The 17536-nt window shown below is 50.3% G+C and overlaps 3 protein-coding genes and 1 long non-coding RNA gene across 9 annotated transcripts in view; 1 reads left to right on the forward strand and 3 right to left on the reverse strand.

Moving 5' to 3' along the window:
• Window positions 1-2439: 2439 nt before the first annotated feature.
• Window positions 2440-5503, reverse strand: RBM15B (RNA binding motif protein 15B). The gene has a single exon (XM_052678538.1). It carries the CDS (start codon window positions 5429-5431, stop codon window positions 2693-2695), a length of 2739 nt encoding a protein of 912 aa, XP_052534498.1. The 5' UTR covers window positions 5432-5503; the 3' UTR covers window positions 2440-2692.
• Window positions 5504-5736: 233 nt separating this feature from the next.
• MANF (mesencephalic astrocyte derived neurotrophic factor) lies at window positions 5737-9699 on the reverse strand. Its single transcript, XM_052678561.1, is given in 5 exon segments — window positions 5737-6005; window positions 6784-6925; window positions 7654-7781; window positions 9395-9551; window positions 9553-9699. Coding segments are annotated over 5 exon segments (759 nt in total). The 3' UTR covers window positions 5737-5820.
• On the forward strand, window positions 9618-16493 carry LOC128078396 (uncharacterized). 3 transcript variants are annotated; one of them, XR_008205635.1, is made up of 3 exons: window positions 9618-12533; window positions 12845-12931; window positions 13622-16493. It is a non-coding gene; the product is annotated as an uncharacterized LOC128078396 (long non-coding RNA). The 3 variants fall into 3 exon arrangements; XR_008205636.1 differs by having other exon boundaries at window positions 9626-9806; XR_008205633.1 differs by having other exon boundaries at window positions 9634-9821.
• Window positions 15511-17536, reverse strand: part of DOCK3 (dedicator of cytokinesis 3) — a 184548-nt gene continuing 182522 nt past the window's right edge. For all 4 annotated transcript variants that reach the window (XM_052678523.1, XM_052678525.1, XM_052678526.1 and 1 more), the window contains one exon: window positions 15511-17387. In XM_052678523.1, the coding sequence (XP_052534483.1) occupies window positions 16881-17387 (507 nt within the window). In that variant the 3' untranslated portion in view covers window positions 15511-16880. The remainder of the gene's footprint in view (window positions 17388-17536) is intronic.

The raw sequence follows: 17536 nt of genomic DNA on the forward strand, positions 1-17536 counted from the left end.
AACTCCCTGAAAAAACTTTTCTCATGTTTGTCTGGAACTTCCTTTGTTCCAGTTTGTTCCCATTGCTCCTTGTCAGCAGTTCCCTGTCTTTTGTGCAGTGAGGAGCCCAGAACTGGATGCAGCACTCCATGCACTCCAGCAGGGCACAGCAGAGGGGAGGATCACCTCCTTCGCCCTGCTGGCCACACTCTTTGTAACACACCCCCAGGAACCATTGGCCTTCTTGGCCACCTGGGCATATTGCTGTCTCATGGCCAACCTGCTGCCCACCAGGAGCCTCAGGTCCTTCTGTGCACAGCTCCTCTGCAGCAGCTCGGCCCCTCCTCAGGTGTAGGACCCTGCACTTGCTCTTGCTGAATCTCATAAGGTTCCCTTCTGCCCAACTTATGAAACAGCCCAAACCCTCTGCTATTACTTACTTGTCTCAAAAGGAAAGTGGGAGATGGGGTATCTGTGCTGGTTCCTTGGCTCTGTTAGCAGAGATGTGCAACTTCCAGAAGCCATCAGGGGCTTGCTGGGACCCTACTGCAAACTGCTGCAACAGTGGGGACGTGGGCACTACACAGGGTGCTCCCTGACAAAAATCTCTGGTCACATTGACTCTGGCCATAAGGGACATTTAATAACACTTGGGTTTCAGATGACACTTAGAGGTTACACTTACTAACATTTGGCACTGTCTATGTTACAACAGGGATGAGGACTAGGTCACAAGGTGAAAAGTCAACATCCTTGTAACCGTGTAACATCAGGAGCAGGCCAGCTGTACTGCAGTACTGCTGCCCTGCAAACCTGCTCAGCACCTGGGACCCTTGTCACTGTTTTCAGGCCCTTAGTACAGAGTTATATTTTATGGACTACAGACACCAAAGTGAAATATCCCCTCATAAGCACACTAACTCATTAGTATACAATCACAGTATTAGATGTTTAAAAATAAATAAATAAATAAATAAAACCAATAATCATAATTGTTGACACCAATACATTATTAAATTAAGCTGATGATGTCCCTGCTGTGAAACTGCAGGGTTGAAAATTAAAAACAAAGAGAGGCATCATTAAGCTGAGTTACAGTCCTGTGTGTGTAGGGTTTGACTGCCGCTCACTTGAGAACACAGCTCTGAAGTGCCTTTGGCAGCAGTGAGTCTGCTTGCTCGGCCCACTTGTGAGGAGGGCCTGGGTTCTGGCTTTGCCAGGGTTTTGTTCACTTGCTTACCACCAAAGCTTCAACAAACAACCAACCAACAAAAAACAAAACCAAAAAAAATCCCTGCAATTCTAAAGAGAAAGTTCAGAATGTAGTGCTTTCAATGCCACACAATTTCCTGTAAGCCTCTTGAAATCTGGAGGCGTGATTTTAAAAAATACAAAATCCCCAAGCTGAGTAGTGCAGTTTAACTCAAATTTGAAATAGTTACATCCTCAAGTCACCCAGAAACCAACCCTGCATGTCCAGACTCTCTGGAACGACTGTCTCATGCCACAGACAGACACAGTGAAGAACCTCAACTTAAATTCCTGTTCTTGCTCTGCAGACAGCTTCCTCGTGGGCACACACCATGCTTCCAGATGACAGCCAGAGTTGTTTATATTTTTGCATGCTTGCAAATAAATTTTAACTTAAAAAAAAAAAAAAAAAGAAAAAACCTTTGCAGTTTATCTTGCAATAAAAGATTTCAGATAGTGAACATATAATATGGCTATAAAAAGGGGCACCCACAGTTTACAAAACAACTTGGTGCCCTTTATTTGTTTGTCTGCATCTAATACAGGCCCAAGAGGTTTCCCCTTTCAATGATTTTTTTTCTCATGCTTGATTTATTTCTCTTTTTACAGAAACCAGGAACATCAGGCCTCATCTGTTCTGTTGAGATTGTACAGGATTGACTCCTTAGTAGCAAACTTTTTGCCCAATTATCAACTGTAATTATTATTATTACTATTATTATTATTATTATTATTATTATTATTTGGTGTATAAAGAAGATTTCTATTCTCAGTCAGGTTTTGCTTCCTTGAAAGGATCTGTCACCAAATGGAGTAGCAACAGAAATTGTAGAATCACAGAATGGCCTGGGTTAAAAGGACCACAATGATCATCCAGTTTCAACCCCCTGCTATGTGCAGGGTTGCCAACAACCAGACCAGGCTGCCCAGAGCCACATCCAGCCTGGCCTTGAAATGCACCAAGATTTAAATTTGCTAAATAAAAAACAAACAGGACAAAAACAGGAAAGCAAGACCAATCTCTCAGTCTCCCATAGGGCACAATGACAAATCCCCCTTCCCCTCCCACCTGGCAGGACACCAGAAAGAGACTGAGGAGGTGTAGGCTGGAGGCTGAGGGGCTGGGCTGGGCCCCCATCAGCGGGCAGCACAGGGCAGCAGCCCTCCCAGGCCTTAAGAACCAGGATAGCGCACAAGATTAGAAATCCATCAGTGAACAAGGCTTTACTGACGACTTTTTCATACAGTTAAAAAATAAAAATACAGAACAACAGCAGACAGTGCCACGTATTAAAAACGAATGAAATGGGCTCTATTTAAATGGTATTAAAATTAATTAGAAACTAAAAATCTTAGCACTTCGGTTGAGGTGTTCTGAGCCTCCACCAAAATGATTGGCCTTAAAAACAACGGGGTTGTGTGACACACAAAGAAAACATGGAATTTGAAAAGACAGTGTGGGTTAGGCAGTGTCTTTGACTATAACTATCACCATATGTTCTTCTTCCAACTTCCCCAATGTCCTTAGTGCTGACTGGAGGTACTGCTGAGAGAATTCACAAGGAGGGAACGCATAAAGCATGCCTGTGCTGTCTCTGCCCTTCGCTCCTCCCACGGGCAGGCTGATAACCCCAGCAGCCTGCTTCTGTTTCAAGTAGGAGACCAGATTCCTGAGCAGCCGTCGCTGCAAGCCGGGCTCGACCACGGGAAAGGTCCCCTCGGACCCCGCGCTCCCCGGGGCAGACTGCGTCGCCAGGAGCACGGCATAGCCATTGGGGCTGCCTTGTTTGATACGGCGAGTCACTTCATCCAGCTTGGGCTGGTCGAGCCGAAGTCTCTGAGCGATTTTGAGCTGCGTGAGCTTCCCACCAGACAAATGGTCTTTGAGGAGTCCATTGATGACACCGAGGTCTCCCTCCAGAATGTGCATAGATGTGGGGAAGCAGCTGTTTTTTAGCACGAGAAGCCCATTCCAAGCAAGTTGCAGTGTCTGAGCGTATTCTGACAAATTCTTTAACTTTTTGGTCTCAGATTTTGGCTCCTCATGAGTTTTTGATTCTGATTCACCAGTTCGATGATTGCGTTCGCTGTCCCTTTTTTTAGGCTGTGGAGCATCGGATGCCTCACGATGGGGTTTCTCCTCAGTTGTGTGACGATTGTTCTGAAGGGAGTTACTCTGCTCTTTCTCAGTTCCGGATTCTGTAGTGTGATTCTCTTTGCGGGCCCGCTCCGGGCTGCGGTCTAAAGCTGGCCCACTGGCCTTTGTCCTGCTTCTGTCCTCGTAAGGCGAGTGAGTAGTCCTGCCACGGTCACTGGAAAGGCTCCGTCGTTTCCGCCGCTCTTCCCACAGTTTGGGCACAGTGCGATCACTGTCACTGGCCCATCGCTCTCCACTCCGGCTACGCACTGATCGGCTGTAGCTCTCCAAGTTGTTTCTGCGTTCAGCGTTTTTGGCAGGACTGGCCCAGTCTGCCTCTGCAAAGCTCCTGTCTCTGTCCGAGTACAGGAGATGTGGAGGAGTCCTATCTCGCACCCTCAAGTCTTGCTCTAGGCTTCTGTGTCTGCTATACCCATCAGCAAGCAGTTCATAGTGCACAGGGAGAGGTGCAGGCTGGTACTGCTGCGGGTATCTCGTCTCTTCTGCTTTGGCAAAATCCACACGAAGTCTCCTCTCTGGCCCGCCCAAGGGAAAGCCTCTCATCTGCGCGCAGGCGGCCTGGGCAGCGTCCAAGCTTTCGTACTGGATATAAGCAAAACTGTCTCCCTTCACATAGTCAATAGTCCTGATGCTGCCAAAGCGGTCAAACTCCCTTGCCAGGGCAGCTAGAGAAGTACTGGGGCCAAGACCACCCACCCACAGCCGGGTAGTAGGGTTGGCTTTACCGTAGCCAATTTTGATAGGGTTCCTGCCGACAACGCGGCCTGACATTGCGACCTTGGCCCGATGTGCCATGTCTAAGTTTTGGAACTTGAGGAAAGCGTAAGCCCCACCTTGGCCGCGGGCAGGGCGCTTGATCACCACTTCTTCAATGATGCCATACTTCTCGAAGGCACGTCTCAGCTCCACCTCTGAGACGTTGTGGTCCAAGTTGCCGATGAAGAGGTTGCGGGTGGCTCTCTGATCATCCTCCGGCATCAGGTCTTCCTCGGCCACGATGGGGTAGCTGTAGGGCCGGCCGCGCTCGTCATACAGCCCATAGTAATCCAGGGCCCGCTCCCGCTCCCGGGAGAGCCCAATGGCGGCAGCCTCCAGTGCGAAGGCGGCGGCGGCAGCATGCGCATGGCGGGGCCGCGGCTCCCGCAGCAAAGGGCTGGTGACAGGTGAAAGCGACCGCTGCTTGTACTGGTAGGCGCCGTGCAGAGGTGGCAGGTAGCCCAGGGGCTCAGGCGAGGGCGCAGGGGGTGGCGTGCGGCTCCTGCGGCCCCCGCGCAGGTACACGGGCTCCACCTTGAGCGGCCGGTCGTAGAGGAGCAGCTGGCGGGCCCGGGCGTGCCGGCGGGCGTCGCGGGCGTCCCCGGGGTGTCGGAAGTTGACGTAGGCGACGCGGCCGAGCTCGGGCGTGTGGGAGAGCTTGACGCTGATGTCCCCGGCGCCCCCCCCCGCGAAGCGCTGGAAGAGGCGGAACAGCCCGTCCTCCAGCAGCTGGTCGGGCAGGGCCGCGCTCAGCCCGCTCACCAGCAGCGTCTTGTACTCACAGGAGCCGGGCGGCTCCCCGGACAGCCCCGCCGAGCCCCCCAGCGGCGCCAGCAGCAGCGAGGGCGCGGCGCCCGGCGGCGGCCCGGCCAGCAGCAGCGAAGGGGCCACCACGGCGCCGGGCAGGGCCTTGGCCTTGGGCACGCCGAGCGCGCGGGACGACGACGACGATGAGGATGACGAGGGGGCGGCCTGGCCGCGGGCGCCCGAGGCCGAGCCGCTCGCCGCCGGGCGGTGGTTAGAATCGGCGCCGCCGGCGCGCTCATCGCCGCGGTGGCTGCGGGAGCCGGAGCCGCCTCCGCCGCTTCCTCCGCTTCCTCCGCTTCCTCCTCCGCCGCCGCCGCCGGGCGTGGACTTGTCCCGGCTGCTACGGGAGGCGCCCGAGCTGCGGTGCAGGCCGCGCCGGCTGCTGCTTTCGCGCTCGCGCTCGCGCGGCCTCTTGGCGGCGGCGGCGCGGCCTCCCCCGGCCCCCGGCGGGCTGGCGTCCCGTTCGCTACCGCGCTTCATGGCGCTGGGGCCCGCGGCTCAGGAGACGCCTCCGGCGGCCGCCGCCATCTTGGACAAAAGGGAACGAAGGCGGCTCCGGCCGCCGCGCCGCGCGGGCTCTACGTCATCGCCGTGCGCCCCGCCGCATGGCGGCGTAAAGACCGCGGAGGCGCCGCGCAGCGACGTGCGGAGGAAGCACCTCCCGCCCTCGGCCGCGCGTCACGCCTGGCGGCCAATGGGAAGGAGCGTGCGCGGCGCGGCCCCGCCCCCGCCCCTCCCCCAACCGCGGGAGCGCGCCGCGCAATCACGTGACACCGCACGCTACCCCCGGTGGAACCGTAGTACTTTAATGAGCCTCGTACAGCGCGCGCCGTAGCGGCTTCTCCCCGCCCGCCCCGCGCGGCCCCTCCTCAGAGGTCGGCGCGAGCGCCCGCCGCCCTCGGCGCGTACTTGGGCATCAGTTCGTGGATCCTGCGGATGAAGTCGGATTTCTCGGCGCAGCCCTTGCACGCCTCCCCCCAGTCGTCTAGGATCCGCCGCAGCTCCTTGACGCGCAGCTTGCGCAGGTCGGCGGTGCTCAGGTCGATCTGTTTGTCTGCGGGGAGAGCAGAGCCGCGCTCAGCCCGCAGCGCCGGGGACTCCAGCGGTGTCACAGCGCGGCGGGAGAAACAAAGCTGAGCTGCGGAGCTCCGCCTTGAACCCGAAACCCCGCTTCGCCCCAGCGCTTCGGCCGTCCTCCGCGGGACGGAAAAAGGCGGTGGGGAGGAGAGGCCAGCGGTGACAGCGGCAGAAGGCTGGCTGGGAAAGCTGGGAAGCTACGGGGCGTTAGTGCACGAAACGAGGAGCACAGCAGCCACAGCCCGGTGACTGTCTCCAGGGGACGTAAGGGAGGAGAGGGGACAGCAGCCAGAAGGCACTTCCGTGGCTGTTCTTCACATCAGTCTTCTCAGGAGGAGCACAGAACCCCAGAACATGAGTTCAAGGAGGGTGGTAAGTGGCAGCGCCCATTGCCAACAGGCACCAGGAGCAGGTGCCAAAGCAGCGCTGATTGATGACAGTAGCACAGCCCAGCAGCCCTGGCATGAGCTCAGCAGGCACCATCCTGGACCCAGGCATAGTGCTGTCCTAGTGGCCAAATTCCAAACAGGGCTTTGAGCACATCACTGCTGGCACGAGGGAGGTCAAGCAGTGGTTCTGCAGAAGCTGAAGGGCAGGCAGCAGCCCCTCCTGAGCATCCCTGTACAGCTGTCCAGGACATTCACAGACAACAGCCCAACTTGTATAACTACCCATGCTGAATTCAGCATGCTTTTACCCAGAATAATTCAGTACCCCAAAAAGTGCACCCATTTCCCCTTCTGCTGGCAACTCACCGTATTTCAGTTCGCAGATCTGACTGTCTTTCTTCTTCAGTTTATCGCAGATCTTTTCCACGGGGATGTGATGACTCATGGGTTTTGACACCTCGTTAATAATTTTGGTGGCTGCATCACTTGTAGCCCCAATATAATAGCACTGAAGGGAAGAAAAAAGCAAGGTGGGTATGTGTGGAAACATTTTTCTGAAAAGGTTTTCTAGCCATCTCTTTGCAGTTTGACATTTACAGTTAGAGAACTTTCCAAGGGACTGCCCCAGGAGGGCAAAAGCAAGCCTGACTGTGGCCAAGGGTCACTTCCCACTCTGCCTACCACTTTTCAGCACTGCTTTGCTGCTGTCCTGCTTTTCAAGTTGTTAACAACTTGAACTGAACTGAAGCTTTCTTTGTTAAAGGACTTTCTGAAGCATTGCCCCCCTCTTTCTGTGGGTGTCTCTCTGCAGTTCTCATAGGAGAGCTCATCTGATTTTACTTAGGGCAGTTCAGTTCTCCTATAGTTCTCAGCTACACAGCTATAAAGTACTAAGCATTTTAACAGTTTGCGTAACACTCCAAATGCAGTCTAACAGGGAAGTCCTACAGCAAATAAAAGCTTTGTAATCCCAAGCCCTTTGATAACAGGGAGAGATAAGGTCAGCAGTAAGACGCTGACAGATATATAGATATATTTAAAATGAACTTCATACAACAAGGTCTCTTGCAACAACAAAAAATTACAGCACCAGTTGTGGCCACAGAGCCAGGAAGCACAGCCTCCAGTGAGGGACATCATACAAACACAGAAACACTAGTTTCCCTTTGTTTGCCAAGTGTTCTACAACTTATTTCTTCCAATTTCTTCCAAGAGGCAATGTTGATGACTACTTACCAACCGGTTCTCTTTGCCTTTTGCCTCTCTGCAGGATTTCATGAGCTCCTTTTCAATACTGGTGGGTGTGAACTCAGCATTGTTGTCCTTTAGACTCTGGTAGAATCTCCCCAGGAAGGTGACACACACTGGAAGGGAAGATGGGTGGAGTTACCTGTCACTGCAAGAGCCTCACAACAGCTCTCAGAAGCAGGGGAACAGAATAAGGGATTTGCAGAACAGAACATTTAGAAGCTGCGTTAGCAATCTGTGACTTTGGGTGTTTCAGCACACATGAGGCAGCAATCTGCCCTGGTAGTTTTGGTGGGTTTCTGACAATATGAAGAAGATCCCCGGAACTGTCCAGTGAGTTCTACATATGGGCTGAGTGAGCAGTGGGATTCAGCTGTGAGGTGTGGCACAAAACAGTGCTGAGCTAAAAACAGAAACTAGATGCCCTATTCTTGCTGCTTTGATAAACCGCTTGTCAGACTATGCACTTCAAAACCAGTTCTGACTGGAAACCAACTCATCTAGGAAGCAAATAAGCTGAATAATGACATTACTAATGACAATATACACTAGAGTCTGTAATGGGCTTGTGTACAGTTGTTTCCAAGAGAAAAAGCTGTAACACGATCACATGATGCACCAACTTGGCATGTGTCTCTCCTCACTTCCCACAAACTTCTGCACCAGTTTCAGAGAGACTGAAAGATAACAAAACTTCCACAAGCACACCAGCAGCAAAGTGGACAGAGCCAAGCCCTGCCGATGGGAAGGGCAACACAGTCCTCACTCAGCCCCCCAGGCAACAGATTGTGCTCCAGAGAAAGCACAGCACAGGGAGGGAGGCAGCTGCAGCACCCAGCAGGATCCGTGCAGCACAGCACCATGTGACCCTGCAAGCTCGCAGTCAGGTCCCGCTGCTCACACAAGTGGTCTGCAAGCACCGGCAGCACCGCTGGAGGTGCGTGCCCCACCAGTTCCTGCAGCAGGAGCTGGGGGTTCCCAGCTCTCCCGCTGGCCCAGCCCTCCGTGCGTGTGTGCGTCCCAATGGAAAAGGGTGAGCAAGCCTCATCATCAACTTGCATTCAACTCCGGACTCGAGCACAGAACGCGGGCAGACGCAGGAAATCAACGGGACTGCCTGCAGCCAACCGAATACCGACTGCCGTCGCTCGAAGCTGGCAGTAATCACAAACCGTGCAGGTCGGGAAAGCCTTTTCTTACGCACACAACGCCATCATTTACCTCACATCAGTCTGTCTCCAGTCACAGACACACACTGATGTCCGCTGTCTGCGAGTAAAAACCTTCGGGAAGAACAGAGACGCTGCAGGCAGTGCCGTCGGCAGCCGCGGTACAGCGGAGCGCCGTGCCTTCCTCGAGCCGAGCAGAGGCACCGCGGAACCCCGGAGCTCCCCGGCTCCACCTCGAGCCGTCCCGTCCCGCGTTCAGACCGGCCCAGCGCGAAGCTGCTGCAGCCGCACAACTTCTGCAAGCAAAGCGGCACCGCCGGGACGGCGCGGCGCAGCCGGGCGCGGGACGGGCGGGGCGGGGCGGCGCCGGTCGGCACAGGACGGGCCTCGGGAGCGCCGCGGCCCGGACGCAGCCTCCCGCCCGGGCAACGGGGGTCTCCCGCGCCCCGCCACGAGCCGCTCTCGGCGGCCCGGCCCGCGCTCCAGCCCCCAGCGGCAGCGTGCGGGCGCGGCCTCGCCTCGCCGTGGGGCAGCCCCTTCTCCGGCCCGGCCCCACTCACCCTCGCACTCCCCGTTCCTCAGCGCCCGGCTGCCGGCCGGCAGCAGGAGCAGGGCCAGCGTCGCCCAGAGCCCGTGGGCCGCCTGCATCCCGCCTCGCTCGGCGCCCACCACACCGATACCGGCACCGCCGCCCCCGCGCTGGGCCGGTTCCCCCCCCGCCGCTGCTCCCATTGGCCCTCTCCCCCGCCCGTCTTCCACGCCGCCTCCTTCCATTGGTCAACCCGCGGCCTCCACGGGAGAGTTGGCGGCCGCTGATTGGAGGAGGTGGCGAGAGGCGGGTTTCTCCGCCTCCCTGGGCCGCCATTTTTGTTAAGGGAAAGTTGCCCTTGCGGACACCATCTTGTAGGTGGGCAGATCCTTAGCAAGGCGAGGCGTTCTTGAGCGGGAGAATTTGAGATGGACAGAGCGCAGGTGGGGGTTTGGAGGGTGAGTAGTTTGAGATACACCTCAGGTTCACTGCAGCGTTTTGCTTTGCACGTGGAAATGGCTCGTGGTTAGAGGCAGGAGCCGTTACAGAGGCACAGATGTCGATTGCAGTATTTAAATTGTTTGCTTGTTTCTTTCATCGATAACCACCAAAGCTGGGATTGAGCTTGTTTCTAAGCCCACGTCAAAGTCCTTGACGTGGAAAAAATAAAAAAAAAAGAAAAGAAAAAAGGAGGGAAAACAGCAGTGAATGGGATTTTTTTTTGTTTTTGCGATGTATGGTTTTGGTGGGCTAATAGAGCAAAGGGAAAGGTGAGCAAGGTAGGGCTGATAGAAGAGCCGGAACGCGGTCGTCTCAGGGATACTGTTCCCTAAGAAGGGGTCAACCCTATAAGCCAAGGGGACAAGCATGGGGTTAGGAGTGAGCCGGACCGGAGCAGGGCTGCGGGTGTGCTGGTGCGGCACCGCCGTGCGCGCGGAGGAGCCGTGTGTGCTCACAGGGCGGCTGCCCTGCAGGACGGGCTGTGCGAGAGGCAGATGTGTGTGGAGACACCTGAAAGGACCAGAAGGGGCTGCTCTCAGTTCGAGGGGCCAGGGAGTTGTGTCGGTCAGGGGAGAAGGTGAAGCCAGGTCGCGTCTGTGTGTTACACAATGTAACGCAGGACTGCTGTCAATGGCTGTGGAATAGAAGCTGCGGTGGAAATACTAGTTTGAATTTGATTTGTGTGAAGTGAGTAGCAAAGCTTGTAAAAAGGGAGAAGGGGTATATGAGTGATAGCCATAAAGAGAAAACCTGTACATCTTTTGGAATCGGGCTATGATTTGTACGTGTGTATGAAAAATGCATTTATCCTTCCAAACACTGTCCATGCGCTGCCTAGCAATGTTAATGTACCTACAGACCTGAATAGGAAAATAAAATGAGGAGCTCACTGTGTGCCTGAAGTTCGTTAGCTGTGCGATGGTCTGTGCAATTGCTGTAAGGCTAGTACTATGGCTATAATAGATAGCGTAAAGTAAACCTGTGTGTCTGTGTCGATACTGGTGGCAAATATGTGAATGAAGTCTAGGAATTCACACATTCAAAGAAACCCTTGCTTCAGATTGTCTGTAGTGTGTGACTATCAAGTCAGTAGCTGAAGAAGCCGAGTGGTTGTTGGTATGGAATATAGTATTCTCTTCCAGCTAAATAGAGATTGATAGTGACGTGATCACTTTAGAGTGGTTCTTGTGATGAGACAGCGTGAAGGTTGCTTTAATGGCTGTGGGGATAAAGGTAATCTGCAGGATTTAGTGTAAATCTCTTGGATGCTGATATTCCTGCTTAAGTGCTAAGGAGTGAACTGCTCTGGGCATGCAAGGACCCTGGCTGGGCTCAGCTGCCTGCTGGTGGGAGACTGGTTGGGGGCACCTGCTCTTTTATCAGTCCTGGGGAAGGCAGTAGGGAAAAAAAGGCTGAGAATATTCTGTAACATACTGATTGTGCCCTATTTGGGGGTTAATTGCTGGAAGGCAGTGGCCTAACTCTCCCAAAGCTATAGCTATGGTACAGGTACAGTACGAAGTCTCGAGCAGTGAGTTGTGCTACAGGTGAGCATCTGTATTCACACAGACAGCAAAGAAGCTGGTATTTCTGATGGCTGGTTCTGCTCAGTAGCTCAAATCCAGCTGCCTGAATGTCAGAGATAGGTGCTTCTGGGTCTGATTTTTTTCTTAAGCTGGCTCTAGGAATAAAGGCATATTTGTACAGAGGCAAGGGTGAATCTTTACAGACTTTATTTGCTAGAGGTTTGATTTCTCCTCTATAACAACTTTTGTATAACTCAGTATCAATTTCATTACAATCAGATACAGAAACTTTCTTCCTTGGATCAGGTGAAGATTTGGCTGGGGTATCTACATTTGAGGGTGTTAGCGTGGCTTCGCTTAGAGTGTTTGGCTTGCACTCAAATGCTGCATCTTTTGGCTTTAATGGAAACTTTAAAAAACTCTAATTAAAATCTGAAGGCTTTTTGTGTTGAACTCTTTTCATTTTCCACAATTCACTAATAAATGCTTTTAGCTGAATAATAATAAACATATATAAACTCAGATTTGCTAGGTTGGGTTAGAAGTGACTCAGGGTTCGCTTTGCACAGACATCTTCCAGGTGTCAGCTAAGCCACATTTTGGTATCTTAGGTGTACTACCATAGACAAGTTACCTTCTTAGTAGTTCCTACATGGTTCATGGGCTACGTAATGAAGCAAGAAGGTGGACTGGCAGTGTGTACAGCTCAGGACCAGCTTACATTACGCTTTTGTTATATTTTACAGCTAAATGTCTTCTGGGATGAGGATTTTTCTGTTGTTTTGTCTTGACAAGGTGGGGTAGATAGGCTGCTTCTGTCTCCTGCAGCCTGACCTGACTTACTAGTTGTAATGGAAGAAGGTGTCTGTCTTTGAGATTAATCATATGTAGCAGTGAGTACAGATTTTAATTTCCATATCCTATTCTCCTGGTTTTAATTACCAGTCTTTCATACCCATTCTGTTAAAATGATTGGTATGTGCACACTTAAAACTGAGAAATGAAGTTACTGCCAAGACATCTTGCCATTGCAATAAACTGATGAACTCAGCAGTCACCCCGTGAGCACTGCTTGGAGCAGCGAGGTATCCAACAAAGAACGAACCACGGATTCTGCTATTTGGAAGTACTGCCTCAGACCTGGTAAATGTTTGTGACAGATGAACAGGTGTCTCAGTCTGCTGCGCATCAGGTAAACCAGTCTAGCTGCCAGATATGCCTGATGCTCACTTTGAGAAGTTATTAAAAGAAATAGAGGACTGGCTGTGAGAGAACGCCTTGGCAACTCTTCTCTGACTCACCTAACAGCCACAAGGACCTTCTGGTTGCCTCCTCCCAGCCCTCTTCCATCAAAGGAAGATGGGAAGCGGTGGCTGTTCCTCTGAACTGTGGGTGTCAGATATCCCTCCAGCACAGCGTGCAGGGATTAATGCTGTGCTGCTTCTCTTTGACAGCCATATCTGTGGATGTCTGGAGCACACTGAGGATTGCCCTGTCAGGAGGACAGCAATGAATGTACAGCTGTAGCACTTTAATACCAGGTATTAATCTTTAATTTCACATCACAGCAGTCGAGTGAATGGGTAAGGGAAAGAGATCCAAAACAAACAGCAGATATTTACATCTAAAATTCACACCACGTATTTGTTGATTCTGGAAACATGCTATCACAATATATACAATGAAGTACCTGTAGGACACTTGTACAAATTATTTTTTTCCTTTTCAATTTGATTTCCATTATAGATAAGATAGCTGTTCTGATTTTATTTTAAACATGAATACACAAAAGAGAAGTGGTAGAGGTTTTTGCCTGTTTTAAATAAGCACAGAATGCCAGAGGTTAAAAACACATTTACAGGGCAGAATACCAGTTGGACATCACAATCTATACATTTTTTGCTCAATTTCCTGTACAAATACACAGCATTCAAATGGGGGTATTTACAAGAAGCGTGAATAGAGGAAATTCTAAATATCGCTTAATTTGTTCCCCAAAGGCTCTTGCCCTCTCCAGCCTCCCCAGTTTTGGCTGATTCTCCCAAAACAGGGATACGGAATATCCCTTACCTGAAAAATGGTAAGCAGGCTAAAAAGTAAATGAAGGAAAGGATGGATAAGAATCATAGTTTTGCACACAGCAATAAAACCAACCCAGCCGTTGGAAAAACGTGTAGGATTCGGACAACAATTCTAATTGCTTTTCTCCTATTACTGTGGTTTCTTCTCAGTTTTGCTTCAGATGGGGCCAGCAGGTACGCTCACGATGGAGAGATGCGCTGCGGAATTCCACCAACTGTTTCAGGAATGCACGTGCTACTGTGTTATGCAAAGAAACCCAAGGAATGCATTACGTCTGAATCAGCAACGCACAGAACAAAGGGGTCCTGTTCAAAACATCTTGTTACTGCACTCTATACAAAGAATCTCCAAATCCTGTTGCACCAGGGCAACAACTGCTGTTGCTTCTGCCTGCTCCAGGACTGAGTTTGCTGACGGAGTTGCACTATGCCAGAAAGCCACCCCACCCTCCAGAGAAATACGAATTCCACAAAGTACTTGTTCCAGCATTCACAAAATCTAACGGCAGTCTACCTTCTGCACCTTTTAAGCTAAGCACTGAAAAGGGCGACAGAATGTGCAGTAGATATCAGAACAACAGAAAGTTAACTCCACAGAGGCTCAAATTCAGTAAATTCAGGAATTTATTCTGTCCTCCTCTGTGTGCACCTGCCATAAATTGGGTATCTGTGTACACCATTTGATTATTTTCAACCCCCTATGAATACACAGTAATGACAGACATTCAGAATGATCAGACTGCTGTTGTACAGCCCCTCTAATCAGAGCAAGGTGGTGCACTGTGAGAGCAAACCTCAGGGAGGTCTTCCAGCAGAAAGGGACTCTGCCCATGTTGTCTGCATTCTTGCTTTTGCAGTTTTATTTGCAAGATCTGCTGTTTTTCTGTTTTTTGTTTTTACAATGAAGGAATTCAGTATATCAGTACATTTACTACTTTCAGAAGTAAATTTTCCCACAGAAAAAAGCAAAAAAAAAAAAAACAAAAAACCCCAACCAAATGTGATTAGGGAGATGGAATGGAGTACTTAATTCTCTTAAAAATTTCTAAGAACCTCAAATTAGAGAATAACATGAAAATATTTCACTCACTTCTAAGGAATTGCCTTGACTTACCTTCATTGAAAACATAACTCTGAATTGAGCTTTCATACCTGTGTGCTATACCAGAGACCCAGCTTGGTTCATTAGCAGTTAGGGCTAATTCTACTACTGGAAAACTCTACTCCTGTCCATCATAAGCCAAATTTTAATACTGTTCTCTTCTTAATTGGGAAGGTTGCTGGGATTACAAGCAGCCTATGTTAGTAACAAAATAGAGGAAGCACAAGAGACTTTGTTCCAGCCAAATGGACCATTTAAGAAACAGAACCATAATTTATTACTTTTGTACGGGCTTGAGAAAGAAAAGAAAGACATCCTCTGAAAATCCCCTTCGTACGACAGGTGACCGAGCCCAGACTTTGTACAGATGAGATGGTCTCATCTTTAGGAAAGTTTAGAAGCAACATTCTCTGCCCAGTCACTGTATTTAGAGGTAGTGCTAAAGGTGACCTGTAAAAGATGTGTATCCTTTTTTGCTTCTTTATGCTGATTGTAGCAGGAGAAACTGAGTGGCTAGGGGAAGAACAGGACACGTTGATGCTACTCCTGTTTCTGACACTAATTTACATGCTGGAGGTAAGTCTTGTTTGAATGTGCTTCAGGTTTTTCACTGGTAACTTACCATCTTCTGGAGTGTGCTTTGCAGTCTGCAGGTGGAAATGAATGTAAGGAAAGGCCAAAATGTATGCTGGCATGGCAGCAGGAAAGAGCATTACTTCTTTATATAAAAACACTAGATACTTGCTTTTTTGATCCAGTTTCTTGAAAAATATGAAAACAGGAATAGAGGGTTTCTTCTAGTTCTTTTTACATCACAGGTCTTGCCTCTGTTACCACAGAACTTTTTCCTGTCTTGTAATGTAACTCAACTAAGCAAATACTGATTAAAAGGCTTGTTTCACAACATATGTACTGACTCCACTTCTGCATAGTTCTGTTTCTTGTTTTTGTTTGATTTTTTTTTTTCTTTTTTCTTTTTTTCTAGATCTCCCACCTGCACTGAATTCTTCATCCCTTTCTGGAGCCTGACCATAAAAAAAGCTAGGGGGAGAGGGCTGTATCGCCACATGAAGAGAAAAGAACCAAAACCTTCAAAAAGAGAGAAGGAGCTCTTACAACTTCTTCATACTTTCTAAAGAGCAAAAGAGGAAAGAAATGTTCCTTCTTTACAGGCTGCCTTTAAGATTTCTGACTCTAGGGCGCATACTACACTGAGCATTTCTTGCATCTGCCTACTGTGAGAGATGGACATCCTCCACGCCAGCTGCAGTGACTTTTGGAGGGGGGCTGAGGAATGACGGTTTTGGGTAATGGATCTCAGCTCCTGGGTGATGGAAGTTAGTGAGAATTGTGATGTTCAGCCCTGAGGCAAGGAATAGTAGATGTCATGCATTTAGCCACTTTTTCTTTACTGGTGAGTCATCAACCAGCTGTGGCATAAAGAACTTTTTATTTTCTTTTAACTGGAATAGAAATGCTGGTGTTGACAGCCTGCCCAAAGCTGGGCATGGGAAAGGCCTACAATCAAGTCACAGCTCCAGTGGCTACTAACCTCCCCCTCATCCTGTAACACAGATGAACAGCATGACTCCAATGAGAAAGCAGGTTGGTTTAGCCAGTGAAAGCAAATTTTAAGAAATCAAACAGTACATAAAAAACAAAGGAGGCAGAGTTTGTTGGAAATGGTATCTTGGAAATCAGTGCATCAGCACTGGTTAATTGCCTCAGCACCTATGAACCAATGCAGGGAGATCACTGCACAGATATGTACAATCTTGCTCTCAAAAGAGCCAATATCTTCTTAGAATTGCCATCTTTCCACTGCCTGCTCCTCATGCACCTTCCAGACTGACAGTTCATAAAATCCCTGATTTCAGCAATGAGCTTTCATTTCTGTACAGCAATAAAATGTGTCCCTAGTGCAACTGCTTCTACTCAAGTGTGTCCCAGAGCTGAGAGGAAACCAGTTTCAAAATCAGCTTTCCACCTTTCCTTCTTCTTCCTCCTCCGCTTAAGACTGTACTTTTCAGCTTCTGCAAGTCTCTATGGCTTGTGTGCCATGCGGTGCAGTTAAGAAACTGCAGAAGGAATAACCATCCATTGCACAGAAAGTTAAAAAAACGTAACGGAAAGGTGTAAAAGGAAACTTGAAAGGAAAGCAGCAACCTCCCTTGCTGGCCCAGTTGCGTATGCGGGCTCCAGCCAAGCTTGTGGCAGTAGAAGTCAGCTTGTTGTTCTCCGAGTCCTCAGCTCTGCGCTCTGGTCACATCTGGAATGACAACGCAAGCTGCTTACCAGCAGTTGTTCCTACTGCTCACTGATGCCGTGCTCCCATGCTACCCTGGCCTGCTCTTCCTTTCCACCACTCACAGGCTGGGACACTTTACGATGCAACTGGCGGTGTTTGTCGTCATCTTCAATTATCATTCCTTCCTCATTCTCTGTGTTTTGCAGCCGGGAGTGGTAAGGTTTGGGGGGTAGAGCAGGAGGGTCCAGGGTGTCCTGAGGAATGACTCCTGACGGAGCTGAGTGGCTTCGGCATGGCTGGGATTTGAGTGACTCGAGGACGTCAGGCTCAGAGAGACTGTACCTCACAGGGAGGTAGGGTGTCTCTAGATCTTCGTCAGTGTTCCAGGCCTGGCTGGGGACAGAATCCATGGTGTCGGTGCGAGGAGGTGGTTCGGAGGAATGTCCAAAATTACTCTCGCTCAAGGAGGAGACGCCACTGCTTGCACTGCCGGATAAAGTGGAGTTGCTTCCATCTAGACCAGACTGTGGACTGGTGGGTGATGCAGGGATGGGATGAAGAGGGGACTGTTTGCAGAAAAACAGAAATCTTGTTAAAATCGACATGGGAGGCAACACTGCAGCTAGCTAACATTTCAGCTTTTAACAGTGATGTTAACAACAGTGCAGTTCTGGTTTTGTTCAAAATGTCAGCCATTGGCAGTTTGTATATATAT

Source organism: Tympanuchus pallidicinctus, unplaced genomic scaffold, assembly GCF_026119805.1.
Source record: "Tympanuchus pallidicinctus isolate F22 unplaced genomic scaffold, pur_lepc_1.0 scaffold17, whole genome shotgun sequence".
Classification (NCBI taxonomy): domain Eukaryota; kingdom Metazoa; phylum Chordata; class Aves; order Galliformes; family Phasianidae; genus Tympanuchus; species Tympanuchus pallidicinctus.